This window comes from Oncorhynchus kisutch, linkage group LG27, assembly GCF_002021735.2.
Source record: "Oncorhynchus kisutch isolate 150728-3 linkage group LG27, Okis_V2, whole genome shotgun sequence".
NCBI classification, from domain to species: Eukaryota; Metazoa; Chordata; class Actinopteri; order Salmoniformes; family Salmonidae; genus Oncorhynchus; species Oncorhynchus kisutch.
In genome coordinates, this window is record NC_034200.2 from 33,617,212 (window position 1) to 33,645,084 (window position 27,873).

At 42.9% G+C, this 27,873-nt stretch overlaps 1 protein-coding gene across 6 annotated transcripts; it reads right to left on the reverse strand.

The window, feature by feature from the left end:
- Positions 1–2,326: 2,326 nt before the first annotated feature.
- On the reverse strand, positions 2,327–22,246 carry LOC109871659 (F-box-like/WD repeat-containing protein TBL1XR1). 6 transcript variants are annotated; one of them, XM_020462597.2, is made up of 17 exons: positions 21,947–22,217; positions 20,570–20,641; positions 20,202–20,263; positions 19,798–19,915; positions 17,357–17,460; positions 16,780–16,925; positions 12,379–12,604; positions 11,812–11,941; positions 11,255–11,390; positions 9,760–9,823; positions 9,420–9,517; positions 9,068–9,250; positions 8,711–8,785; positions 7,386–7,513; positions 6,860–7,025; positions 6,423–6,524; positions 2,327–4,970 (listed from the first exon to the last, which is right to left on the reverse strand). In XM_020462597.2, exons 5-17 carry the CDS (start codon positions 17,412–17,414, stop codon positions 4,944–4,946), a joined length of 1,539 nt encoding a protein of 512 aa, XP_020318186.1. In that variant the 5' UTR covers positions 17,415–17,460; positions 19,798–19,915; positions 20,202–20,263; positions 20,570–20,641; positions 21,947–22,217; the 3' UTR covers positions 2,327–4,943. The 6 variants fall into 6 exon arrangements, 5 of the variants coding, with proteins under 5 accessions (XP_020318186.1, XP_020318183.1, XP_020318185.1 ...); XR_004205747.1 differs by lacking the exons at positions 19,798–19,915; positions 20,570–20,641 and having other exon boundaries at positions 2,327–2,416; positions 4,458–4,970; XM_020462594.2 differs by lacking the exon at positions 20,570–20,641.
- Between the last annotated feature and the right edge of the window lie 5,627 nt (positions 22,247–27,873).

Sequence of the window (27,873 nt, forward strand, 5' to 3'; positions counted from 1 at the left end):
CAATATCCAGCAACTTCGCACAGCTATTGAAGAGTGAGACAACATTCCACATGCCACAATCAACAATCTGATCAACTCTATGCGAAGGAAATTTGCCGCGCTGCATGAGGCAAATACATGGTGGTCACACCAGATACTGACTGGTTTTCTGATCCACGCCCCTATCTTAAAAAAAAAAAGTTATCTGAATTCCCAGTCATGTGAAATCCATAGATTAGGGCCTAATTTATTTCAATTGACTGATTTCCTTATTGAAACAACTGTAACTCAGTAAAATCTTTGAAATGGTTGCATTTATATTTTTGTTTCGTATATTTTCTTATTTTCGTTAGGCAATAACTGAAGTGTGTGTGCACAATAACTCAATTCACCCTTCCATGCCTTTTAAACAACACAATTTTTCAAAACCTTGGCAAAGGGTCAAGTCTACAAAACTTTGAGCACTCTGCTCTTTAACAGATTTTCTGTTCCCAAGACTACAATGTATTAAAAGTTGAAGTTAGCAGAACGGCCTCCAAGCTTCTCCCACTTCCCATCATTGGACTTCCTCTTATTACCATATTTGGTGGTGAGTGGAAGTTCTAAACGGATACTTCAGATTTATACATCCTGTGAGACATCTGGCTCCATCTTCTCCCACTTCCCATCATTGGACTTCCTCTTATTACCATATTTGGTGGTGAGTGGAAGTTCTAAACGGATACTTCAGATTTATACATCCTGTGAGACATCTGGCTCCATCTTCTCCCACTTCCCATCATTGGACTTCCTCTTATTACCATATTTGGTGGTGAGTGGAAGTTCTAAACGGATACTTCAGATTTATACATCCTGTGAGACATCTGGCTCCATCTTCTCCCACTTCCCATCATTGGACTTCCTCTTATTACCATATTTGGTGGTGAGTGGAAGTTCTAAACGGATACTTCAGATTTATACATCCTGTGAGACATCTGGCTCCTGCTGTCTGTGCCGAAAGTGCTCGAGGGACGATGCTACAGTGCATTCAGAAAGTATTCAGACCCCTTTTCTCACATTTTGTTACGTTACAGCCTTTTATTTTATTTTAAATGTATTACATTTAAAACGCATTCATCAATCTACACACAATACCCCATAATGACAAGGCAAAGAAAAAATAAAGAAAATAACCTTATTTACATAAGCATTCAGACCCTTCGCTATGAGATTCGAAATTGAGCTCAGGTGCATCCTGTTTCCATTGATCATCTTCCAGAAGGACAACCACCTCTGCAGCACTCTACCAATCAGGTGGCCAGAAGGCAGCCACATAACAGACCACTTGGAGTTTGCCAAAAGGCACCTAAAGGACTCTGACCTGATAAAACCAAGATTGAACTCTTTGACCTAAATTCCAGGTGTCACATCTGGAAGAAACCTGGCACCATCTACAGTGAAGCATCATGCTGTGGGGATGTTTTTCAATGGCAGGGACTGGAAGACTAGTCAGGATTGGGGGAAAGATGAACGGAGCGATCCTCGATGAAAACCTGCTCCAGAGCGCTCAGGACCTCAGACTGGGGCAAAGGTTTACCTTTCAGCAGAACAATGACCCTAAGCACACATCTAAGACAACGCAGAAGTGGCTTCGGGACACGTCTCTGAATGTTCTTGTGGCCCAGCCAGAGGCTGGACTTGAACACAATCGAACATCTATGGAGAGACCTGAAAACAGCTGTCCAGTGATGCTCCCCATCCAACCTGACAAGAGCTTGAGAGGATCTGCAGAGAGGAATGGGAGAAACTCCCCAAATACATGTGTGGAAAGCTTGTAGCATCATTCCCAGGAAGACTCAAGGTTGTAATATCTGCCAAAGGTGCTTCAACAAAGTACTCTGTCAAGTGTCTGAATACTTATGTAAAAGTAAGATTCCATTTATTTTATTTTATAGAAGTACAAAAATGGGTTATTGGGTGTCATTCTTATTATTTTGTATACATTTTAAAGGCTGTAACATTTTATTTAACTAGGAAAGTCAGTTAAGAACAAATTATTTTCAATGACGGCCTAGGAACAGTGGGGTTAACTGCCTGTTCAAGGGCAGAACGACAGATTTGTACCTTGTCAGCTCGGGGATATGTTCTTGCAACCTTTCGGTTACTAGTCCAACGCTCTAACCACTAGGCTACCCTGCCGCCCCAGTCGAGGGGTCTGAATATTTCCGAATGTACCATGACCAAGGATAGACTACTGCACAACCTATGGCTGAGGAAGATGTGTATTTCATAAACTAAAAAGAACATGCAATACACCAAAAGGCCTCTAGGTGAGAAACAAACCAAGTCAACAGAAAAACCACACGGCTATTATCAAAATAGATGTTTTATTCTAGACGTTTCAAAGGTCTGATTGATATTACAACAGTCAGATGCGTAGGTTGCAGAGTCTCAGCATCTGTGTAAGTGAGAGAAAATAACATGGGTGAGGGCAAAGACAAAATTCAACAAAAACAAAAAAAATGTGCACACTGGTATTTACCTACATGGTCCAGGGTGTTATGGATACATCCACATTAAAGTTTACATTTATTGTTCTTGTTCATTTTTGCGTACATAGCTACAAATAAATCAGAATTATAAAAGTTTTTCAAAGAGTACAAAACCTTCAAGTGCTTTTTAGGCATAGCAAAGATAGAATTAGTACTGTAGGTAGGAACAAGAAATAGCAAACACTTGAATGCAGTGTAAAAAGATCATTTTAAAACAAGCATTATAAAATACCATTCCACTGTCAGACTTCCTAATAGTCTTCATGGTACGATCCACTCACTGTTGGGTTATATTTAAGCAAACTTCAAAATACTCTTAGCTAGCTTCTGTACAAAATGCATTTGTAAAACAAGTGACGTTCTTTCTGAGCAAAGGAGGCTTTTGGATATTTTTTTGTTGTTAAATAAAAACAAGGGTGTTTTAAAAGCCACTGGATGTTAGCTAGGGCTAAGAGATGGTATGTTGGAATGCCATGAAGTTGGGTTGGATCCAACGTGTACCCAACAAGTCAACAGTTTAGAAACTAGTATTTTCCCTCGCTTTTTCACAGAACAACTGCACGCGTTCAGCTACTGGAGAGATATTAAACTAACAGGATTATCCTGCGTCTGGAAGTACCAACCAGGGTTGGTGGTCAAAGCCATTTAAAGTGCTCAAATTCCAATTCAATAACGGGGGGAGAAAAAAAGTTGCCATTTATTTTCAATGAATATTTTATTCAAATTCTTGAATTGAGAGTTCACTTCCAGAATTAATCCAAATGGAAATGATCCCAACCATTGCTTGAACACATGTCCCTGTTTTGTATTATTCTTAAGTGCAGAAAATAACTTAAAACAAACCCATTCTTAGGGCTGCTCTTTTACAGCTATGACCGTTTAATGGTATTTTATAAAAGAACCATTTCTCATGGTGAAAGACCCACATGATGCATAAGAATAACACATTTCCAAGCGTGTCTTCGAGAGTTATGGAGAATTTCTCAAATCCAACCTTGCATACAAGAGCCATACAAAAAGAATCCCCTGTGATGTCACACATAATATATATATATATATATATATATATATATATATATATATATATTATATGTAGTTAGAATGTTACGTCAAGTCATATGTTCCAAAGTCCGCTTCTCATCTCCCTGCCTAGAAAACATCACCTTCTGACCACCACAAAAGAAATAAGCACCATCTATCCATGCACAGGCCTTGACACAGCCTGTCTCCCAAGTGTTGCTGCTGGGTAGAAAATCAATCATCCACAATGACCTAAGAGCAGACACAGCAGTGCGTCCTCAAACAGAACACTTGAAACAATGGTTCACTCCAAAATCAAAGTTGGTCAGAAGTTACGACTCAAAAGTAGTCTTGGAACGTTGACAAAATCTCATGTTTGACCAATTTCGGGTATGAAAACTCCCGGCTAACTTTGACATCGGCGTTTGTATGGGGGTTGTCCTGTGTCCTATTCATTCATGAGCTACCCAAAGCACTGCCATTCCTGTGTTCTGGCTAAAAGAGCCACGGAGGCACAGATGGACGATCAGACTTTCCTTCTACATAACACTGAAACCTAAACATGTCCTTAAAATATGACAGGATGGGGTTATGTAGTAGCTAACGGTGATGATCTTTAGTCCAGAGATCTAACAGTTTTCCCACCTGAAACCATTTCTCAAGGTAAACAAGCAAAATGAGACATTGGGCATTCGTCCTCACTAAATGCTCTCTGACAACAAAAAAATTTAAACAAACAATTTTGGGCAAACTGAAAAACAAGCATCAAAATTACAATTACAATTAACCCATTTCAACTTCTGAAATATAGATTTGTTCAATGTTTTCTTGAGCCATAAAAAAAAAAGTACAGTGCCAAAGTGAATGGATTTCTCCCAATAAACAGTTTCAAAACCAAATGGTAAAATAAACAAAAAGCCTACTGACCTCTCCACTCTTTCCCCGACATGTAACACAAACCTACGGCAAAAGGACGACAAAACATGCTGACATGTACAATATGCACACACCAACGACGGGAGGGGAAAAAGACATGTCTAATTTCTGGTATAAAGGATAAAAATAAACAAAGTAAACAAAATAGCAGATATTTTGGTATGTATGCAATGGGTCCCCTTTGGGATTTTTTAAATTCTCTGAACGTAAAAGTAATTTCTCTCTCCTGTGGGTCTGAGTGACTTGATGGGGTGGGGGGGGGGGGGGGCAGACCCCCTTCACTGGAGGTTAGTTTGACCCCTTCTCTGGAGGTGTAGTTTAAGTGTTTATGTGGGTGTTGGGCGCTCCGTCTGTGGTGGTGGTTGCGATGGCAGGCCATGGCTTCTGATGGGACTACAGCAGTGTAGACGACAGGCAGGGACAGTCATTTTGGCTATGTACACATTCGTAGTCGGTCCATGGCTCCCCAAACGAGCGTCATTTCCTCAGATCTAATACACAAACCTGGAACAGAGAAAGAGAGCAGGAAAGATAGACGTTAAAGGTCATATGTAATGAGCTGGGCCATATTTTTTTCTGACCACATGACCAGACCTGGAAAACCCCTGGCCTTAAAAAGGGCCGTTATCTACTTTCCCATAGTCAGAAACATTATGTCTCTGTGTGCAGTTTGAAGTTAAGAGGTAGATTTGCGTGCCATTGCCAACGAGCATTAGCGCAATAACTGAAAGTCTATGGGTATCTGCTAGCAGGTACCATAGACTTCCAGTCATTATGCTAATGCTAGTTAGCATTATCTGGCTATTTGGCAATGGCTCGCGAATCTACCTCTTAACTTCCTTCATACTTGACACAGAGACATACAAATGGTGATGCATAAGTTAATCTGACTCTGGGGAAGTAGATAAATGGCCCCATTACAAAAATCCTGAAGTATCCCTTTAACATAGAAACCAACTATGCCTTTAACAATGAGACAAACACACATCCATTACTAGTCTAAGAGGTCCAGTAAACACTGCAGAAAGTCACTTCATTATTCAATCTGCGGAACCTCAGGTTCTGACACCGCCTGGTATCGGTAACAGAGAGAACAGTCTGACCATTTTTAAGCCTTGTTCTGACACCACCTGGCATAGAGGTCATAGATGGCAGAGAGCTCGGCTACAGTGATGTATTAGGGCATACGCACTACCCGCTGTAGAACCTTGCGTTCGGATGCCAAGCAGTGATGCATCCAGTCAAGATGCTCTCAATGGTGCAGCCGTATAACTGAGGATCTGAGAGCCCATGCCAAATCTTTTCAGCCTCCTGATGGGGAAAAGGCATTGTCGTGCCTTCTTTACAACGGTTTCTGTGTGTGGACGATAATTCCATAGTGGACACCAAGGAACTTGAAGCTCTCGATCCGTTCCACTACAGCTCCGTTGATGTAGGTGTGTCGTCAGCAGACTTAATGGTGTTGGGAGTCGTGCGCGGCCACGCCAGTCGTGGGTGAACAGGGAGTACAGGAAGGAACTAAGCACGCACCCCTAAGGGGCCCCCGTATTGAGGGTCTGTGTGGCGGATGCGTTATTGCCTACCCCCACTGTGGTCCCTCAGAAAGTCCAGGATCCAGTTGCAGAAGGATGTGTTCAGTCCCAGGTTCCTGGGCTTAGTGATGAGCTTGGAGGGCACTATGGTGTGGAACTTCTAGAACAATCCCTTACAGATGACCTGTAGATGATCAAGACCATCGACAAACTAGCCGTTTGATTCATTACTCCTCAGCTGCAACTGTTGGCAAGTAAACAATTCTGTCCATTGCTCTTTTTGACCTCCAGATGAATATAACAGACGCTAGATACTGGACAGGTAGCTAACAGATCATTAGCACAGTTATTCCATCTCAGCTCCTCCGGACACCAGGAAATAATTCCTGGCTGTGTCCATTAAGAGGCAGCTAGTGAGACTTACCGATCCGTCTGATGCACTGGCTCCCACCTTGTCGCCCGTGGCGTTCCAGCACACCTCGAAGATGCCCCCCGTTCCCCTATAGCTATGGACTAAAGCACCCGTCTGGACAGAGGGATAGACAGAGGGATAGGGGTGTAATCAGCCAACAATGACCAGGAAAAATGGATTTGGGGCAACTCAATTTCAATCATCTTTACATTATTACACGCATCTCACTAAGGGCTGAGCTCCAGATTTACATGTAGAACTCAAATTTTCACAAATCACCCATTGAAATCAATGCATCATATACGTCAGAGTCAGGCACCCAGATTCAGGCCTAAATATTCAAACCCATTTGTCGACCACCAGACCAGCCCTACAAGAAACAGTCGGGCTTGAGATGTGAATGATGTACGAGTGACGTCAGCGACTGTGTTTGTCAGTCTGTCCCGTACCTGTGTGTTCCAGATGTGGACACACTTGTCGAAGGAACCGCTGGCAAGGTGGCGCCCGTCGGGGCTGAAGGCCACACTGTAGACTGGCTCCTGGTGGCGGGTGAGCGTGTGGATGCACACGCCTCGCTCCACATCCCACAGACGCACCGTCGAGTCAAACGACGCGCTGGGGAGAAGAAGAACAGTACTTTAGTATCCATCTTCTGCTCCTAACAACCCAGACACCACCCATTTGAGAGGGAGCATGGTGCAGCGCCCCTGGAGCTGTTTAGGAGGGTAAAAGGCAGAGAGAAGGACAGAAGATCTATTCACTTATATTTGATTACAGTGACGATCCTGGGCTCTTTATTTTTTTTCTTCAGCTGGGGGAAACAGAATGTCACAGATAGAGATGAACACATGACTCCATACTACGTCACATACAGATCCTAAATGTTTTTTTTATGATACATAACCTCTTATGATAAAAAAAACACAAAAAACAGAGGAATGCTGGGAGTTGGAGTGTTTCACCATCTTTTATTACCTGGCCAGCATCAGGTTGGCATTGGGGTTGTTGGTCCCGGGCCCCGTGGGGCTCCACTTGATGGTGTAGATCTCCTTACTGTGGGCCTGCAGGTCGTGGACACACGAGTCCTGCTTCATACTCCAAATCTGAGAGACAGACGGGAGAGAGAGACAGACATAATGTAGCACCATGGGATCGACAGAGACATAATGTAGCACCATGGGATGGACAGAGACATTATGTAGCACCATGGGATGGACAGAGACATTATGTAGCACCATGGGATGGACAGAGACATTATGTAGCACCATGGGATGGACAGAGACATTATGTAGCACCATGGGATGGACAGAGACATTATGTAGCACCATGGGATGGACAGAGACATTATGTAGCACCATGGGATGGACAGAGACATTATGTAGCACCATGGGATGGACAGAGACATTATGTAGCACCATGGGATGGACAGAGACATTATGTAGCACCATGGGATGGACAGAGACATTATGTAGCACCATGGGATGGACAGAGACATTATGTAGCACCATGGGATGGACAGAGACATTATGTAGCACCATGGGATGGACAGAGACATTATGTAGCACCATGGGATGGACAGAGACATTATGTAGCACCATGGGATGGACAGAGACATTATGTAGCACCATGGGATGGACAGAGACATTATGTAGCACCATGGGATGGACAGAGACATTATGTAGCACCATGGGATGGACAGAGACATTATGTAGCACCATGGGATGGACAGAGACATTATGTAGCACCATGGGATCGACTCAGGAAGGAGAGAGACAGACATTATGTAGCACCGTGGGATCGACTCAGGAAGGAGAGAGACAGACATTATGTAGCACCATGGGATCGACTCAGGAAGGAGAGAGACATTATGTAGCACCATGGGATCGACTCAGGAAGGAGAGAGACATTATGTAGCACCATGGGATCGACTCAGGAAGGAGAGAGACATTATGTAGCACCATGGGATCGACTCAGGAAGGAGAGAGACAGACATTATATAGCATCATAGGACCGACTCAGGAAGAAGAGGTTGTAGATCCGGCCTATAAACTACAACCAACGGTCCCCAATAACACTACTCTATTCTTACTCCACTAAATACAGATTTACCAGTACAGTAGCTAGAGGTCACTTTCATTTAGGAAGATGTCAGGAAGCTTGTTCTGAGCTGTGTGTGTGTGAGAGAGATGTGTGAGTGTGTGTGAGAGAGAGGTGTGTGAGAGAGAGGTGTGTGTGTGTGTGTGTGTGAGAGAGCTCTGTGTGTGTGCGTGCGCTGTGTGTGTGTGTGTGTGTGTAATGACCTTGAGTGTCATGTCGTCAGAGCAGGAGGCCAGCAGACTCCCCGTGGGATCCCACTTGATTGCATTCACTTCATTCTGTAGGAGGGAAAGAGAAAGGGATGATGAGTGGAAATACAAGGAAACACGTTGTGAACTTTATAATATAGCAGCACACAAAGAATGCATTAACTGTCTAAAGGCACTTCCTGTAGTGATGTGAGAACAGGAACAGGACGGGCAAAAGCCTTCACCTTTATATTCAGGTCAGTGTGTTTGAAGACGAGGCCTTTAGACTATAGAGATGAATCAATGTCAGTCACAATGTCAACGTGACAGAGAGGAGACAGACCAGGCCAGACAGCCAGTCCCTGGTCTTACCGTGTGTCCCTGAAAAGTCTTGACAGGCCGGTCCTGGCCCAGCTTACACACGTGGATGCACATGTCCGTGCTGCAGGAGGCAAACGTGTTGTTGCTCTGCCAGTCCACGTCCAGGGCCGGCGCAGAGTGGAAGGGAAACTGCTGCTTGGCCTCTCCTGTGTGAGCGTCCCAAATGATGGTGGTCTGAACGGGAGATGGATACACTGTCAGAGTCCTTTCATCATGACTGACCAATGACAGCACCCCATGATGAATCAAATTCATTTTAAAATGATTTTAAATCCAACTGTCTATCACAAAACTCATTATCTTACCGTATCCACGTTATCTTACCGTATCCACGTTATCTTACCTTATCTACTCCTGCACTGAGGATGAAGTTTCCTTTCTTATTCCATTTAAGGGCAAATATAGGACCTTTATGCTGGCCCAAGGTACTGGCGAGGTCACCTGCAAAAACACATGTCACAGTGCTTGTTTAGCATGGGAACAGGTTTATGGGTCATCTATGATTCGGTGTTTAGAAATGTTGAGATGCTGCTCTAACCAAAAAGGATCCCCCTAAATGGACAGACATGTTGTCCAGAAATCACCTCATTGGACAAACACTTATTGTTTGCCTAAAACTATTAAAGCAAAAAATGTTACGTAAACCATTAACAATGGCCGTAGTGCATCTTTAAATGGCTTACCGTCTTTAGTCCATATTCTGGCAAAGCCGTCGTACGAGCCTGTGGCTAGCAGCGTACCCTCACTCTGAAAAATATAAATTCATCAGTTATTTCTTTTTTTTTTAAACCAAAACAAAAACCTTTAACTTCTTGGTGACAGAGGGCAGTATTTCCACGTCCGGATGAAATGCATGCCCTGCTCCTGCTACTCATCCCCAGAAGATAAGATACGCAAATTATTAGTAGATTTGGATAGAAGACACTCTGGCGTTTCTAAAACTGTTTGAATCATGTCTGAGTATAACATAACTTATTTAGCAGGTGAAACACAGAGGACAAACCATTCAGATTTATTTATTTTTAGGTCACTTTTCAATGGGTTTTCATTGGGAATCCAGATATCTAAGGGACCTTCTTGCAGTTCCTATCGCTTCCACTTGATGTCAGCAGTCTTTGGAAATTGGTTGAGGTTTTCCTTTGTGTAATGAAGTACGGCCATCTTGAAAGAGGGTCACTTGAAGTGTACTGTTAGAGGCGCGTGACTAGAGAGCATGCTTCAGTTTGTTTTCTTCCTGTATTGAACACAGATCATCCAGTCTTCAATTTTATCGATTATTTACGTTAAAAATTACCTAAAGTTGTATTACAAAAGTAGTTTGAAATGCTTTGGCAAAGTTTACAGGTAACATGAGATATTTTGTAGTCACGTTGAGCAAGTTGGAACCGGTGTTTTTCTGGATCAAACGCGCCAAATAAAATGGACATTTTGGATCTATATAGATGGAATTAATCGAACAAAAGGACCATTTGTGATGTTTATGGGACATATTGGAGTGCCAACAAAAGAAGCTCGTCAAAGGCATGAATAATATATTTTTTTCTGTGTTTTGTGTCGCGCCTGAAATATGGTTTCTCTTCGTTTACGGAGGTGCTATCCTTAGATAATAGCATCGTTTGCTTTTGCCGAAAAGCATTTTTGAAATCTGACATGTTGGCTGGATTCACAACAAGTGTAGCTTTAATTTGCTATCTTGCATGTGTGATTTAATGAGTTTGATTTTTATAGTAATTTATTTGAATTTGGCGCTCTGCATTTTCCCTGGCTTTTGGCCAGGTGGGACGCTAGTGTCCCACATATACCAGCAAGGTTAAATAACCTGGAATTCTGGGTTGCCATATTTTTGTTTGCTTCTGTTGCATACCAGATTGGGACCAAACAAGGGACCTATCCTAATTTGAGATTTATGTGCATTACTAAAACCGTGGCAAAAAATTATCTCCTGATGACATCAAACATTTACCAGAAAGTCAGTTTTGCCTGCTTGTCCTGAGTTGCGATTAGGCTCAAAGTACTTAAAAGCAGGTTGAGTATCCTTCGTAGAGCAGGGAAATGACAGCCTGCTCTACTGTAAATCTTTATTCAGTAGTGACAGCCCTGTATTTTCCATGGGAGAGAGAAGCCGTCCCATATTTCCAGCTGGGAAGACAAACTAATCGGGATCTCTCTCTAACTCACATTCCAGTCCAGTGAGGTGACGTCTTTGTTGCTGGGTACGTCCTGGCCTCCCTCCCGTATGCAGTGTCTCAGCACCAGCTGCGTGGAGCTGCCGTTCTCACTCAGGTTCCAGATCCGCGCCGTCGAGTCCCCAGACCTACACACACACACACACACACACACACACACACGTCATCCAACTTCTTTGGATAGCCTAAAACCACATTAATGTCTGACTACGTAGATTGTATTATATGGTGCGTAGGATTCAATTAGATGTGCGAGTACAAAACACACAAATAAACATTTCTCTGAAGTTTACCACCAGCAACCTGTTGGAAACGTCCTTGAGTAAGTTCTGCCACATCAAAATGTGGGTCAATGAATACTTCTCCAGACTACCAATGCTGTATGAAGGTGGATTTTACTTTATGAACAGAAATCATTTATCTTTAGGCTATGTCCCTTCTCTGTAGAGAGACAGAAGTAGGACAGACAGTGAAACAGAAGTAGGACAGACAGTGAAACAGAAGTAGGACAGACAGTGAAACAGAAGGATATAGGAGTTTGTTCTGTACCCAGAGGCGAGCAGGTCGTTAACGGGGTTCCAGGCACAGATGAACACCTCTGACTCGTGGCCCCTCAGCACCATGGCCTTGTTTTGGGGGATCGCCACATGCTGGTCCACCTCCATCTCTGCGTGGTGGTCTGGGGAGGCACACCATAAAGTTAGACTCATCGTGTATCAAATGTCTTATATCCATCTAGAGTCCTCTATCTCTATGCTAGACACACAGATCAGAGTTCTTGGGCGGAGTCCTGGGCCAATTCTGCACTTACATCATCATCATCATCATCATCATTTAAAATGCATAGGATTTACATAAGCATTGGCTGATGGAGTTTCCACCCCTGTTAAATCCACGACCAGAGGGAGATATTGCTAGCTTGTCGAATAGCAGCTAAACCTACGCTAGTGTTAGTATGGATGACAACAGTCTCCACCGTACATTGTGCTTTAAACTCAAGAGGTGTGAGGCCTATGTATTGTAAAATCAGTTGTACTGTTATGGATCATGAAAGGAAACATGGAAAATGTAACAAAAATAAATCAAAGACGTGCGATAATAAAAGGTTCTGCTCACTGGCTAAGCCATGGGCGCCGTTCTCCTCGCCGTTGGCAGCGGTGCCTCCCTCTCCGTTCTTGGCACCGCCAGGTTGGAGGCCCTGGGTGCCGCTGGTGCTGCCCACCTGCTGCTGCTGGTCCAGCTTTTCCCGGTAGGCCTGCTGCCGCGTCTGCACCACGTCGGGCATAACCGCGTCGATCAGGGACAGCGACTCGATGGGCCGCCCGTCAAAAAGAGTGCCATCCTGGGTGGCAACAAGACAGAAGTTTGGATTCTTGCACAGCTTCAGATACTACTAATGATGGGTGGGGCTGGGAACTGCAGAGACCTCATGATATCATACTTAGCTGCTGATTCTATAAGTATTGCGATTCTTACGTTTCTATATGTATTTCGATTCTATACAGTTGAGATCAGAAGTTTACATACACCTTAGCCAAATGCAATAAAACCCAGTTTCACAATTCCTGACATTTAATCCTAGTAAAAAGTTATGATCACCACTTTATTTTAAGAATGTGAAATGTCAGAGTAATAGTAGAGAGAATTATTTCAGCCTTTATTTCTTTCATCACATTCCCAGTGGGTCAGAAGCTGACAAACTCTATTAGTATTTGGTAGCATTGCCTTTAAACTGTTTAACTTGGGTCAAACGTTTCGGGTAGCCTTCCACAAGCTTCCCACAATAAGTTGGGTGAATTTTCTCCTGACAGAGCTGGTGTAACTAAGCCAGGTTTGGAGGCCTCCTTGCTCACACACGCCTTCTCAGTTCTGCCCACAAACTTTCTATAGGATTGAGGTCAGGGCTTTGTGATGGCCACTACAACACTTAGACTTTGTTGTCCTTAAGCCATTTTGCCACGACTTTGGAAGTATGCTTGGGGTCATTGTCCATTTGGAAGCCGCATTTGCGACCAAGCTTGAACTTCCTGACTGATGTCTTGAGATGTTGCTTCAATATATCCACATAATTTTCCTGCCTCATGATGCCATCTATTTTGTGAAGTGCACCAGTCCCTCCTGCAGCAAAGCACCCCCACAAACATAACGATGGTCATTACGGCCAAACAGTTCTGTTTTTGTTTCATTTGAGCCTATGCACTCAAATGGCAATGTCAGAGGAAATTTTTCAAAAAAGTACGATCTTTGTCCCCATGTGCAGTTGCAAACCGTAGTCTGGCTTTTTTATGGCGGTTTTGGAGCAGTGCCTTCTTTGCTGAGCAACCTTTCAGGTTATGTTGATATAGGACTCATTTTACTGTGGATATAGATACTTTTGTACCCGTTTCCTCCAGCATCTTCACAAGGTCCTTTGCTGTTGTTCTGGGATTGATTTGCACTTTTCGCACCAGAGTACATTCATCTCTAGGAGACAGAATGCGCCTCCTTCCTGAGCGGTATGACAGCTGCGTGGTCCCATGGTGTTTATACTTGCGTACTACTGTTTGTACAGATGAACGTGGTACCTTCAGGCATTTGGAAATTGCTCCCAAGGATGAACCAGACATGTTGAGGTCTACAAAAACCAATTCTGAGGTCTTGGCTGATTTCTTTTGATTTTCCCATGATGTCAAGCAAAGAGGCACTGGGTTTGAAGGTAGGCCTTGAAATACATCCACAGATACACCTCCAATTGACTAATGATGTCACAATTAGCCTATCAGAAGCTTCTAAAGCCATGACGTAATTTTCCAAGCTGTTTAAAGGCACAGTCAACTGTCAACTTCCGACTTCAACTGTATGCATTGCGATTCTATATGTACTGCGATTCTATATGTATTATGATTCTCCCGATTCTATATGTATCCCAATTCGATATGTATTGCGATTCTCCCGATTCGATAAACATTGATTCTATATGTATTGTGATTCTCATGATTCTACAGTGGGGAGAACAAGTATTTGATACACTGACGATTTTGCAGGTTTTTCTACTTTCAAAGCAGGTAGAGGTCTGTAATTTTTATCATAGGTACACCTCAACTGTGAGAGACGGAATCGAAAACAAAAATCCAGAAAATCACATTGTATGATTTTTAAGTAATTAATTAGCATTTTATTGCATGACATAAGTATTTGATACATCAAAAAAGCAGAACTTAATATTTGGTACAGAAACCTTTGTTTGCAATTACAAAGATCATAAGTTTCCTGTAGTTCTTGACCAGGTTTGCACACACTGAGGCAGGGATTTTGGCCCACTCTTCCATACAGACCTTCTCCAGATCCTTCAGGTTTCGGGGCTGTCGCTGGGCAATACGGACTTTCAGCTCCCACCAAAGATTATCTATTGGGTTCAGGTCTGGAGACTGGCTAGGCCACTCCAGGACCTTGAGATGCTTCTTACGGAGCCACTCCTTAGTTGCCCTGGCTGTGTGTTTCGCCCCATCTTCAATGCTCTTACTGAGGGAAGGAGGTTGTTGGCCAAGATCTCACGATACATGGCCCCATCCATCCTCCCCTCAATACGGTGCAGTCGTCCTGTCCCCTTTGCAGAAAAGCATCCCCAAAGAATGATGTTTCCACCTCCATGCTTCACGGTTGGAATGGTGTTCTTGGGGTTGTACTCATCCTTCTTCTTCCTCCAAACACGGCGAGTGGAGTTTAGACCAAAAAGCTATATTTTTGTCTCATCAGACCACATGACCTTCTCCCATTCCTCCTCTGGACCATCCAGATGGTCATTGGCAAACTTCAAACGGGCCTGGACATGCGCTGGCTTGAGCAGGGGGACCTTGCATGCGCTGCAGGATTTTAATCCATGACAGCGTAGTGTGTTACTAATGGTTTTCTTTGAGACTGTGGTCCCAGCTCTCTTCAGGTCATTGACCAGGTCCTGCCGTGTAGTTCTGGGCTGATCCCTCACCTTCCTCATGATCATTGATGCCCCACGAGGTGAGATCTTGCGTGGAGCCCCAGACCGAGGGTGATTGACCGTCATCTTGAACTTCTTCCATTTTCTAATAATTGCGCCAACAGTTGTTGCCTTCTCACCAAGCTGCTTGCCTATTGTCCTGTAGCCCATCCCAGCCTTGTGCAGGTCTACAATTTTATTCCTGATGTCCTTACACAGCTCTCTGGTCTTGGCCATTGTGGAGAGGTTGGAGTCGGTTTGATTGAGTGTGTGGACAGGTGTCTTTTATACAGGTAACGAGTTCAAACAGGTGCAGTTAATACAGGTAATGAGTGGAGAACAGGAGGGCTTCTTAAAGAAAAACTAACAGGTCTGTGAGAGCCGGAATTCTTACTGGTTGGTAGGTGATCAAATACTTATGTCATGCAATAAAATGCAAATTAATTACTTAAAAATCATACAATGTGATTTTCTGGATTTTTGTTTTAGATTCAATCTCTCACAGTTGAAGTGTACCTAAGATAAAAATTACAGACCTCTACATGCTTTGTAAGTAGGAAAACCTGCAAAATCGGCAGTGTGTCAAATACTTGTTCTCCCCACTGTATATGTATTGTGATTCTATATGTATTGATTCAACAGCTTTCACTGTGATTTGATGTTCCTAACATATTGCTCACTATGTCTGCTGCTGAGGGACAAGAGAGAACAGTAGAAAACCAGTTTTGATCAGTCAGTGAAACAAAGTGCTGAAAACATGTCGGCTCACTATTTAAAAACAAAACGGAGAACAAGCTATAGGATGAAAACAGGCACAGATGACCAGCACTAGCTAACTACCTACAGTAGCAAAAATTATAATAAATACATGTACAAATCGATACATTGAGTCAAATATAGATAAGATAGTCCAAAAATAATATTGTGATTTGTAACTTCATTAATTCCCAACCCATCACTACAGGTGATTCAGGGCCAGATGGTTTTATAATACCCTAATGGCTAAAGGGAAATTCCACTCAAAAGTTTAAATGTCTTTCTTTACCTTTGAATGTTTCAATTGATATGTCTAACATGCGTCTTTACCCAGAAACTTCAGTCAAAATCTGTAGAAGAGCACTAGAAAATTACAATCCAATGACATCAGCTATAGCAGAGCAATAGAGCGGATGATGTCATAGGATTGCTCTTCCCTAGGATTAGATGTAATGTAATCCTAGATTTGTGGTTGGGGCAACTTCAACCGTCTTACATTTAGGAAATTAAAGGCTACAGAGAAGGTATTGAACACGGCGGCAGGTAACCTAGTGGTTACAGCGTTGGGCCAGTAACCCGAAAGGTTGCTAGATCGAATCCCTGAGCTGACGAGGTAAAAATCTGTCGTTCTGCCCCTGAACAAGGCAGTTAACCCACTGTTCCTAGGCCATCATTGTACATAAGAATTTGTTCTTAACTGACTTGCCTAGTTAAATAAAGGTTAAATAAAATAGTCAATATATAGGAAAGTTGACGGTTAGAGTGGCGTACAGTCAGTAAATAAGCAAGTTAGCATTGAGGGTACTGACCTCGTTGATGCTGACCTCTGCCTCCACGTACTGCAGACCCTTCTGGATGATGGAGATGAGGGCAGCAGGGGGCACCAGGGCTCCGTTGATATTGGACTGGCTGATGTGGCTCTCTATGCCAAAGGTGAAAGCCGAGTGGGAGAAGCCTGGCAGACAGGGAGAGGGATGGAGAGAGCGAGAGAGGGACATTAGTGTTGTTACACCCCTGTCCTTCAAATCGCCACACCACTGCGTCATTAGGTTGTTATGGTTACGTTCACCTTGAAGAGTTTATACTCAGCAGGCGAAACTTGTTGAAATGATGTCATAGTGACATCATTTCAACCAGTGTCTGGTCATAGTGACATCATTTCAACCAGCTTCACCAGCTGTGTAGCACTCAGTTAACATTCCATTTGAGGATTATGGTGGTAAAAATATTAAGCATTTTTCCTGCATTTCAGCTAGATAAATTGCAGATCTGACCATGGATAGTGGTCCCAATTAGTTCAAATAGAAATGTTCAATAGGACGAGACACTACATTTCCAGAGCAGGCTACTGCACAAAGTACATGAGAATATGTAGGTCTGTCTTACCCGACTCTTGCAGGTATCTGTACACCAGGAAGTTGACCTCATCACTGCTAATGCTCATTTTTAATCCTGGCGGTTAAACCATGGGGTCAGCGCAGGATAGGAGCCTAGCAAGAACAAGAGACAGACACAGTTACAACACCTACCCTGACGAAATATGAATGCTGAATCCTATTATAGTAAGACAATTATTTACAGAGTGAACTGACATGTCAATGAACCCAGTGCCTTCGCCGGGGTTGAACATTTGAACGCTTGCCCATGGATTACCAATACACTGATTAGTAACTAAGTATTTAGTTGGAACTGGGCATGCTTTTGAACTTGGTAGTCTTGGCAAGTGGCAATATTGACTTTCAACACGTAGTGTAGATTGTACATGTGTAGTAGATCCTTGAAAACAGGGTGTAATTCCCAAGTCAATTTTTTTTTTAAAGACTAACTCCCCAACAGATAATGACCTAAGGCCTTTTGATCCCTCACCTTGCCCGACCTACTTTGTGCAAACTTCATAACTCTGTGGCTATAGCAATCATCATTTGGCAGTACAATCATGGAGTTGAATTCTTCTTTGAGTGGGTTGCGGAGTGTTCCCATCCTGGTCCTTAGGCGGGGCACTAGTTTCCATTCATTAATCCCCACAACTGGAAATCATTACCAAGCCCTCCTTAAAGAGGTCAGGCTAATTCTTGTGGACAAAACCACTGGGGGAAAGGAAATGGGGAGGGGGGGGGGGGTTGGGAATAACAGCCAGCATAGTTTGTATCCCTGCCGCATATTTATTCAAGCAAAGCCACACACTGTTTAAACAGGACTGTGGAAATAAACAGGGACGTAGAGGATGGCTGGATTGAAACTTCCAGCTCTCTGTCATGCCAGCACACTAAAGTCAACACTCAGACCAGGAATTAGATCCAACGCTAATCAAATCAAGAGCGCCTTGGACTCTGGCGAATGACGATGCACTTCAATGCGCAGACAGAATCATGACAATGTTGGGTGCGTAACCGCGTTGCAGGAGACACCCATAGGTGTTCACATCGAGTATGAGGGGTCAGGTTGCTGAGGTGGTGTCTACATACATACATACATATATCTAATATATATATATTTTTTTTAAATACACTGACAACAGGTTTGCATGTTATTTGCTGAGTTCATTGCTTTTCTCTTGTCCCATATCTATTACAGACAGGGTCTCTCTCCTCACCTCCTTCTCAAAAAGGCATTAGAGGAGAAGAATGAGAAAGTGCCAGGTTTTCATTCAAACTTCTAGCTGCTTGAAAACACCCACCCACTGGCCAGGATTAGTGATGTTAAGCCAGACCATAGCTCACATTGCAAAGTGGTGGGTGACCCGCTGATAGCCTAGCCTGACTACCATTGACTATAGCCTATGCACTCAAATGGCGAATCGGAGGCACACTTTAATTACAATAATAAAAAAATAAGAAGCTTTTTAACCGTGGCCATCAAAAACAGTGAGCACATGATAGCATATAGAATTTGTTATGCAATGACAGGGCTTATAAAAACAAGTTTCACTCCAGTAGCAGCTTTTTCAAAAGCTGCTCTCATTCTGTCTGACAGGTGACAGTATATTCCTCTCCTCAAACTAGGCTCTGTATGCTGTGCGTGTGATAAGATACATGATGACTAATGAAAATACACAACCGACAATTTAATTGTACTAAATAATGCAAATGAACCTATAGACCAATAAGCATAACCAATCACATGTATTTTTGATGGCTAACCGGTTAACATCCCTACCTCTCGGTAGGCTATAGTACACTGTCGCTTCTACTGTATTGTACTCCCTCTCTGAACGCGAGGCCCACGGACAGCACTCTCTCTAGGGTTGTCACGATACCAGTATCACGAAACTCAGAAGTATCGTGGCAAGGAAACAAAACATGAAGCGGACAAAATTTGCCGAGGAAAACAGTCTTAATATTGGAAACAAACAGCCTTATGTTGTTACCCAGAATCACATGTTTCTTTTCCGAGCCATAGCACAATATTTTACATACAGTAGGACCAAAGAGTTGTCTGACTTGTGTATTGTAGTACCTGGTTTCGTGACAAACCTATGTTCTATGAATACGAGCCCCAAAGGACAGCAATCTCTCCCTGAGCACGAGGCCCAAGGCTGTGAGTGTGAATGCATTAACCCAGCACAGCACCGTTTGTACGGCACATTCCATCCATAAATCACAGCCGGGGCCTCGAGAGTGAATGTGTGGGAAATCATGTAAGCTATAGCTCGACAAGACAGATTACAACGGGTTGAGGCGTTTACTAATTGTGCCGATGTGTATTCCTATTCCCCTACGTAAATATTTACAGCGTTCAAGGGACGGAAGGTGTTTCTTTTTCCAGTCCGTGCCGCTTCAAGGTTGTGCCACAAGTCAGTCGGGTCATGGAGGGTGAATATGACTCACTGGTGTGAGGTCTTTGTCTCGCTGTTTGACGTACACTGAAGTACAGGCCTCAACCCCAGAGTCCTGACATGTTGTCGGGGGCATGACTGTGCCTGCAGACTCCTCTCGTGCTCCTTCACTACAGTTCACAGAGCAGATGAGAAAAGACTATGTTGATGCAAAATGACACGCTTATCCTACGTGGTATCCAAAATGAACTCTGCATCCTGGTAGTCCAGGTCTGAGCCAACGTATAGAGAAAGTCATCCTTACAACACACTTTGCACTCAAGTCAAAGTGTGAACCTGCGATAACCGCTGTGCTTTCTAATATACTTTATTGGACAAAAGCACAACTTGTGTGTTGCTTCTAAGGGACCCCATGTAGGCTATTACATACGATGATGTCAGCTCCAGATTACTCACCATGTGATCAAGTGTCTTTCAGAAGCTCATTGCTCCACCATCCATAGGAGGAACTCCGCAATCTAGGACCCAAGACAGGGAAAACAACAATGACGCTGTTGTTCATGTTGACCCTCCTCGGAGCCAGTACTTGAGTGAAACCTTGAGTATACGGTTTAAAAGTATATAGCATGGAAAGAGGACGACGCTATCATATTTCATAGCAACATCAGACCTCATGATTATCCATGACAAACATACAAATCCCAGCGCATAGATATTACCTATCAATGTTGTATGGGAGTTGTGAAGGAAATGTAGCAGTGCCTATGTAGGCAGATTGAGGAAAGAGTTAAGAGTTGACTGGCCAGGAAGGTTGTGTCACTCACTATACTATCAGGGAAACCGGGTCAGCAGTGTTGAAGCCAAAACAGCCAATGGACCTTTGTGCTACCAGTGCCCTGGTGGGAGAATGCAGTAAGCAGACTGAGGAGAATTATTTGCTACAGTACACAAGGACTGTGTATAGTAGTATACCTTGAAAACATGTGTTGAATTTTCAACATGTAGCCTACAACATGTTAGTTCAATTATTGGAAGGGCTTGGATTTTGTTTCTTTAACTTAGGCTCCGTTTTCTTGACACCTAGCTAGAAGGTTGAAGAAATGGATAGCAAATGTAAGCAATCATATAGTAGGATGTTGGTTCCACACTCTCCATCCCACTACAACACACACTCAACAAAAACACTTAGTTGTGTATTTGATGGACTTTTCCTCTGGCGCTACAAATCATTAATTCTGCCATTTTTCTCTCCTCTATTTGAAAATACAACGCTTGAATGAGAGTTAGTCTGACTGAGCCGTTCCCTACTACAGTAGTTAATGAACGCTCCCCTTTAACTGTACACAAGTCACTAATGAGTGAGTTATGAGTTTAAAACAGTGGATACCTAGCTAACGTTATTTCCCATGGTAGCCTAGTTGAACACGTCTACTTGATATCAAAGATCGGACTAATCCCTACTCATTATTATCATGGTCTTAAAATGAGAGGTTGAGCCCTGGCACAATGGCAATTTCTATTTCTTTAACACCCAGTTAACAAAAGTACCCCACTGCCGAAGCATGAGGACCTACTAGTAGTGGCAGAAGACTGCTAACATTAGCACACTGGTAGCTAACTAATTGGAGGTCATTTACTAGTTAACTAGTTAGCACAATTTACTATAGGTAACTTAAATAAACAGTTAACGGCGTCATTTAAATTTCATCTAACGTATAACCTCAGCTTTTAAAACAGAAATTCATTCATCTAGCCAAACTATTACGGTCTGTCACCTAACGTTAGCTAGCTAGCGTTATGTCACCAGGCTAAAGCTATCTTAGCTAACTGGCTAGCTAACGGGGAGAGCACAAATCCCATCCCCCACACGGTTGTTAGCAAATGAGGCTAAGCTAACGTAAGTTAGCTAGCTAGCCTCTGAGCACCGCGACGTGGTTTTTCCGCTCGCCACACTCCCGTGCCCATGAGGCATTGCTAAAGGACTTAGCGTTAGCTAGCTAGCTACACTAACGTAGTTGTTTCAAAAACCAAAGGCAATCGTTTTGAAAGGGGTGGCAATATGTTGCATTCATTCCTATGTTCCAACAACAAATACAAAATACGATTCGGTCTTATATGAAATGTTCTGCTAAACGCTAGCAAGTAAGCTAGGCTAGTTAGCTAACTGCTCTTTCAAAATGTCCCCATAATCCAGTACCTACTTTGTCTGAAATCTTTTGATAGATGGTTTCCGCTGTAATCCTCGTGTTCAAGCTAAACTATGTTATCCATTTACAAATATTGCAAAACTGATATCTCAAGGAAATGTATGAACATTTTAAAGATAATAGCTAGAGATAGAGCCAGGCGGTTCGAAACCAACGGCTTCAGACACAGTAACGTGACTTTCCCTACAAAAATGGGCAGTCCTGGCAGCCTGCTACAGTCTTTCCAAACGTCACTCGTTGTAGCGGAGTTTACAGGAAACGTGTTTCCTACTGTTCAACCAGTTGGTGTAGTGCTATTTTCTTAGGCGCACAGGAGCGGGAATTTATTTTATTACGATTAATTCAATTTCAATTCAAAGGGTTAATCGACGTGGGAAACATATCTTTACATTGCCAAAGCAAGTGAAATAGATAATAAACAAACGTGAAATAAACAATCAAAAATAAACAGTAAACATTACATTCACAAAAGTTCCAAAGGAATAGAGACATTTCAAATGTTATATTATGGCTATATACAGTGTTGTAACGATGTGCAAATAGTTAAAGTACAAAAGGGAAAATAAATAAACATAAATATAGGTTGTATTTACAATGGTGTTTGTTCTTCACTGGTTGCCCCTTTCTTGTGGCAACAGGTCACAAATCTTGCTGCTGCGATTGCACACTGTGGTATTTCACCCAGTAGATATGGGAGTTTATCAAATTTGGATTTGTTTTCGAATTCTTTGTGGATCTGTGTAATCTGAGGGAAATATGTGTCTCTAATATGGTCATACATTTGGCAGAAGGTTGGGAAGTGCAGCTCAGTTTCCACCTCATTTTGTGGGCAGCGTGCACATAGCCTGTCTTCTCTCGAGAGCCAGGTCTGCCTACGGCGGCATCTCTCAATAGCAAGGCTATGCAGGGGTGTAAAAAGTATCCAATTGTGATACTTGAGTAAAAGTATAGATACCTTAATAGAAAGTTACTCAAGTAAAAGTTAGTCACCCAGTAAAATACTAACTATTTGAGGAAAAGTCTGAAAGCATTTGGTTCTAAATATACTTAAGTATCAAAAGTAGAAGTATAAATACTTTCAAATTCCTTCTTTTAAGCTAAGCAGATGGCACCATTTCTTGTTTTTCAATTTTACGGATAGCCAGGGGCACACTCCAACACTCAGACATAATTTACAAGTTATGCATTTGTGATTAGTGAGTCCGTCAGATCAGAGGCTAGGGATGACCAGGGAGGTTCTCTTGATAAGTGCATGAATTGGACCATTTTCCTGTCCCGCTAAGCATTCCAAATGTAACGAGTACTTCTGGGTGTCAGTAAAATAAATAGTAGATTACAGATACCCCCAAAAATGACTTAACTAGTTCTTTAAAGTATTTTTACTTAAGTACTTTACACCACTGAGGCTATGTTCACTGAGTCTGTATATAGTCAAAGCTTTCCTTCATTTAGGGTCAGTCACGGTGGTCAGGTATTCTGCCACTGTGTACTCTCTGTTTAGGGTCAGTCACGGTGGTCAGGTATTCTGCCACTGTGTACTCTCTGTTTAGGGTCAGTCACAGTGGTCAGGTATTCTGCCACTGTGTACTCTCTGTTTAGGGTCAGTCACGGTGGTCAGGTATTCTTCCACTGTGTACTCTCTGTTTAGGGTCAGTCACGGTGGTCAGGTATTCTGCCACTGTGTACTCTCTGTTTAGGGTCAGTCACAGTGGTCAGGTATTCTGCCACTGTGTACTCTCTGTTTAGGGTCAGTCACGGTGGTCAGGTATTCTTCCACTGTGTACTCTCTGTTTAGGGTCAGTCACAGTGGTCAGGTATTCTGCCACTGTGTACTCTCTGTTTAGGGTCAGTCACAGTGGTCAGGTATTCTGCCACTGTGTACTCTCTGTTTAGGGTCAGTCACGGTGGTCAGGTATTCTGCCACTGTGTACTCTCTGTTTAGGGTCAGTCACGGTGGTCAGGTATTCTGCCACTGTGTACTCTCTGTTTAGGGTCAGTCACGGTGGTCAGGTATTCTGCCACTGTGTACTCTCTGTTTAGGGTCAGTCACAGTGGTCAGGTATTCTGCCACTGTGTACTCTCTGTTTAGGGCCAAATAGCATTCTAGTTTGTTCTGGTTTTTTTTGTTAAATCTTTCCAATGTGTCAAGTAATTATCTTTTTGTTTTCTCATGATTTGGTTGGGTCTAATTGTGTTTCTGTCCTGGGGCTCTATGGAGTCTGTTTGTTTTTGTGAACAGAGGCCCAGGACCAGCTTGCTTAGGGGATTCTTCTCCAGGTTAATCTCTCTGTATGTGATGGCTTTGGTATGGAAGATTTGGGAATCGCTTCCTTTTAGGTGGTTGTTGTATTTAACTGCTCTTTTCTGGATTTTGATAATTAGCAGGTATCGGCTTAAATCTGCTCTGCATGCATTATTTGGTGTTTTATGTTCTACACAGAGGATATTTTTTTGGTCTAAGGCACTGTATCTCAGTGCTAGAGGTATCACTACAGACCCTGGTTCGATTCCAGGCTGTATCACAACCGGCCATGATTGGGAGTTCCATAGGGCGGCGCACAATTGGCCCATCATTGTCTGGGTTAGGGTTTGGCCGGGGTAGGCCGTCATTGGAAATAAGAATTTGTTCTTTACTGACTTGCCTGGTTAAATAAATCAAAAAGTGTTGGTGTTTGTCCCATTTTGTGAATTCTTGGTTGGTGAGCGGACCCAGGAACTCAGAACCATAAAGGTCAATGGGTTCTATAAATGATTCAAGTATTTTTTGACAGATCCTAATTGGTATGTTGAATTTTATGTTCCTTTTGATGGCGTAGAAGGCCCTTCTTGTCTTGTCTCTCAGATCGTTCACAGCTTTGTGGAATTGTGTGATCTAGGGTAACGGTGTCTGAATGGAATTTGTATTTGTGGTCCTGGCAAATGGACCTTTTTTGGAACACCAATTTTTTTTGTCTTACTGAGATTAACTGTAAGGGCCCAGGTCTGACAGAATCTGTTTAGAATATCTAGGTGCTGCTGTAGGCCCTCGTTGTTTGGGGACAGAAGCACCAGATCATTTGCAAACAATATACAATTGACTTTAGATTCTAGCAGGGTGAGGCCGGGTGCTGCAGACTGTTCTAGTGCCCTCGCCAATTCGTTGAGATATACGTTGAAGAGGGTGGGGTTCAAGCTGCATCCCTGTCTCCCACGGCACTGCACACTTGTTGTTTGTGTACATGGATTTTATAATGTCCTATGTTTATCCCCTAAACAGCGCTTTCCATCAATTTGTATAGCAGCCCCTCATGTCAAATTGAGTCAAAAGCTTTTTTGAAATCAATAAAGCATGAGAAGACTTTCCCTTCCCTTTGGTTAATTTGTTTGTCAGTTAGGGTGTGCAGGGTGAATACGTGGTCTGTTGTACAGTAATTTGGTAAAAAGGCCATTTGACATTTTCTCAGTACATTGTTTTCACTGAGGAAATGTACAAGTCTGCTGTTAATGCAGATGATTTTCTCAAGGTTGCTGTTGACACATATCACACAGCAGTTATTGGGGTCGAATTTGTCTCTTCTTTTGGGGATTGAGGTAATCAGTCCTTGGTTCCAAATATTGGGGAAGATGCCAGAACTGAGGATGATGTTAAAGAGTTGAAGTATAGCCATTTGGAATTTGTGGTCTGTATATTTGATCATTTCATTTAGGGTACCATCAACACAACAGGACTTCTTAGGGTTCTGGAGCTCAGACTTTACGACCTGAAGATCACTGACGCCATGATTTGCCCTCATATTTTTCAGAGTTCCCAGTTGTTTTGAACAAGGCATCTTTATAGAATACGCATAAAATGCATCCTCCAAATGCAATGTTTGCCTATGCACACATATCTCAAGAATATTTTTCATTTTAATACCTTAAAAACACGAAGTTAGGCATACCATAATCAAAATAGGCCATCATCACTGTCAATCGTGAATGATAATAGATGCCAGCTTGTAGTCCTAAACACCAGAAATTAGTTACCTCTGGTTAATTCAGCCATTCCTATGGGGAAAATGAATAGGGAAAGAATAGAGTTTTGGAATAAACACCGAACGGTCTGAGGTTAAGGTCTTTGAAATCCAAGTTAACAAACAGATTACCGACCATTTCGAATCTCACTGTACCTTATCCGCTATGCAATTACTGTGAAGCCGTATTCATCGATCTGGCTAAGGCTTTTGACTCTGTCAATCACAACATTCTTATTGGCAGAGTCAACAGCCTTGGTTCTCAAATTATTGCCTCGCTTGGTTCACCAACTATAGAGTTCAGTATGTCAAGTCAGAGGGCCTGTTGTTCGGACCTCTGGCAGTCTCTATGGGGGTGCCACAGGGTTAAATTCTCGGGCCGACTCGCTTCTCTGTATACATCAATGATGTCGCTCTCGCTGCTGGTGATTCTTTTATCCACCTCTACGCAGACGACAGCATTCTATATACTTCTGGCCCTTCCTTGGACACTGTGTTAACTAACCTCCAGATGAGCTTCAATGCCATACAACTCTCCTTCCATGGCCTCCAGCTGCTCTTAAATGCTAGTAAAACTAAATGTATGCTCTTCAACCGTTTGCTGCCCGCACCTGCCCGCCAGTCCAGCATCACTATTCTGGACGGTTCTGACTTAGAATATGTGGACAACTACAAATACCTAGGTGTCTGGTTAGACTGTAAACTCTCCTTCCTGAATCACATTAAACATCTCCAATCCAAAATTAAATCTAGAATCGGCTTCCTATTTCGCAACAAAGCATCCTTCACTCATGCTGCCAAACATACCCTCGTAAAACTGACCATCCTACCGATCCTCGTCTTCGGTGATGTCATTTACACAATAGCCTCCAACACTCTACTCAACAAATTAGATGCAGTCTATCACAGTGCCATCCGTTCTGTCACCAAAGCCCCATATACTACCCACCATTGCGACCTGTATGCTCTCGTTGGCTAGCACTCGCTTCATACTCGTCGCCAAACCCACTGGCTCCAGGTCATCTACAAGTCTCTGCTAGGTAAAGCCCCACCTTATATCAGCTCACTGGTCACCATAGCAGCACCCACCCGTAGCATGCGCTCCAGCAGGTATATCTCACTGGTCACCCCCAACGCCAATTCTTCCTTTGGCCCGCCTCTCCTTCCAGTTCTCTGCTGCCAATGACTGGAACGAACTGCAAAAATCTCTGAAGATGGAGACTCATATCTCCCTCACTAGCTTTAAGCACCAGCTGTCAGAGCAGCTCACAGATCACTGCACCTGTACATAGCTCATCTGTAAATAGCCCATATCAAATCAAATGTTCTTGGAAGCATACACATATGTAGAAGGTGTTATTACTGGTGTAGCGAAATGCTTGTGTTCCTTTAATCAACAGCAGTAATATCTAACAATTCACAACAATACAGACAAATCTAAAACATTTTAAGTCAGAACAACAGCTCCATCACAACATATAATCCCCCTAATTGATTTACAACCCTTCACTTGGTTTCACCAATCAGACAAAAAGGGAAAAGTACAGAGGCCTCTCTCAATCAGTCTGCAGCCAGCCACCAGTCACAACAACAGTGATTCACCCATCCCCCACTATGGCTCATTTTTGCCTGGCTAGGCACCACTAGCCATAGATTAATTACTCCCCACCCCCTATCCTTTGAACAGTATATACAGTCATTGGCTCAGTCATTGGACTGGGAAAGTCAATAACAAGCTGAAGTCATCATTGATCTGTATATACTGTATATTGCTGTTTTCTATTTACATCATGTTCCTAAGTGCATTGCATAGTTTTAGCTGGAGATGCTGATCAAAATATATACCAGCGTAAGATCTTATGAGAAGCACTGACGGGACTGTGAAAGTGTCATGGGAGTTGTATATCACCCTGGGCTGAGACCTTGAGA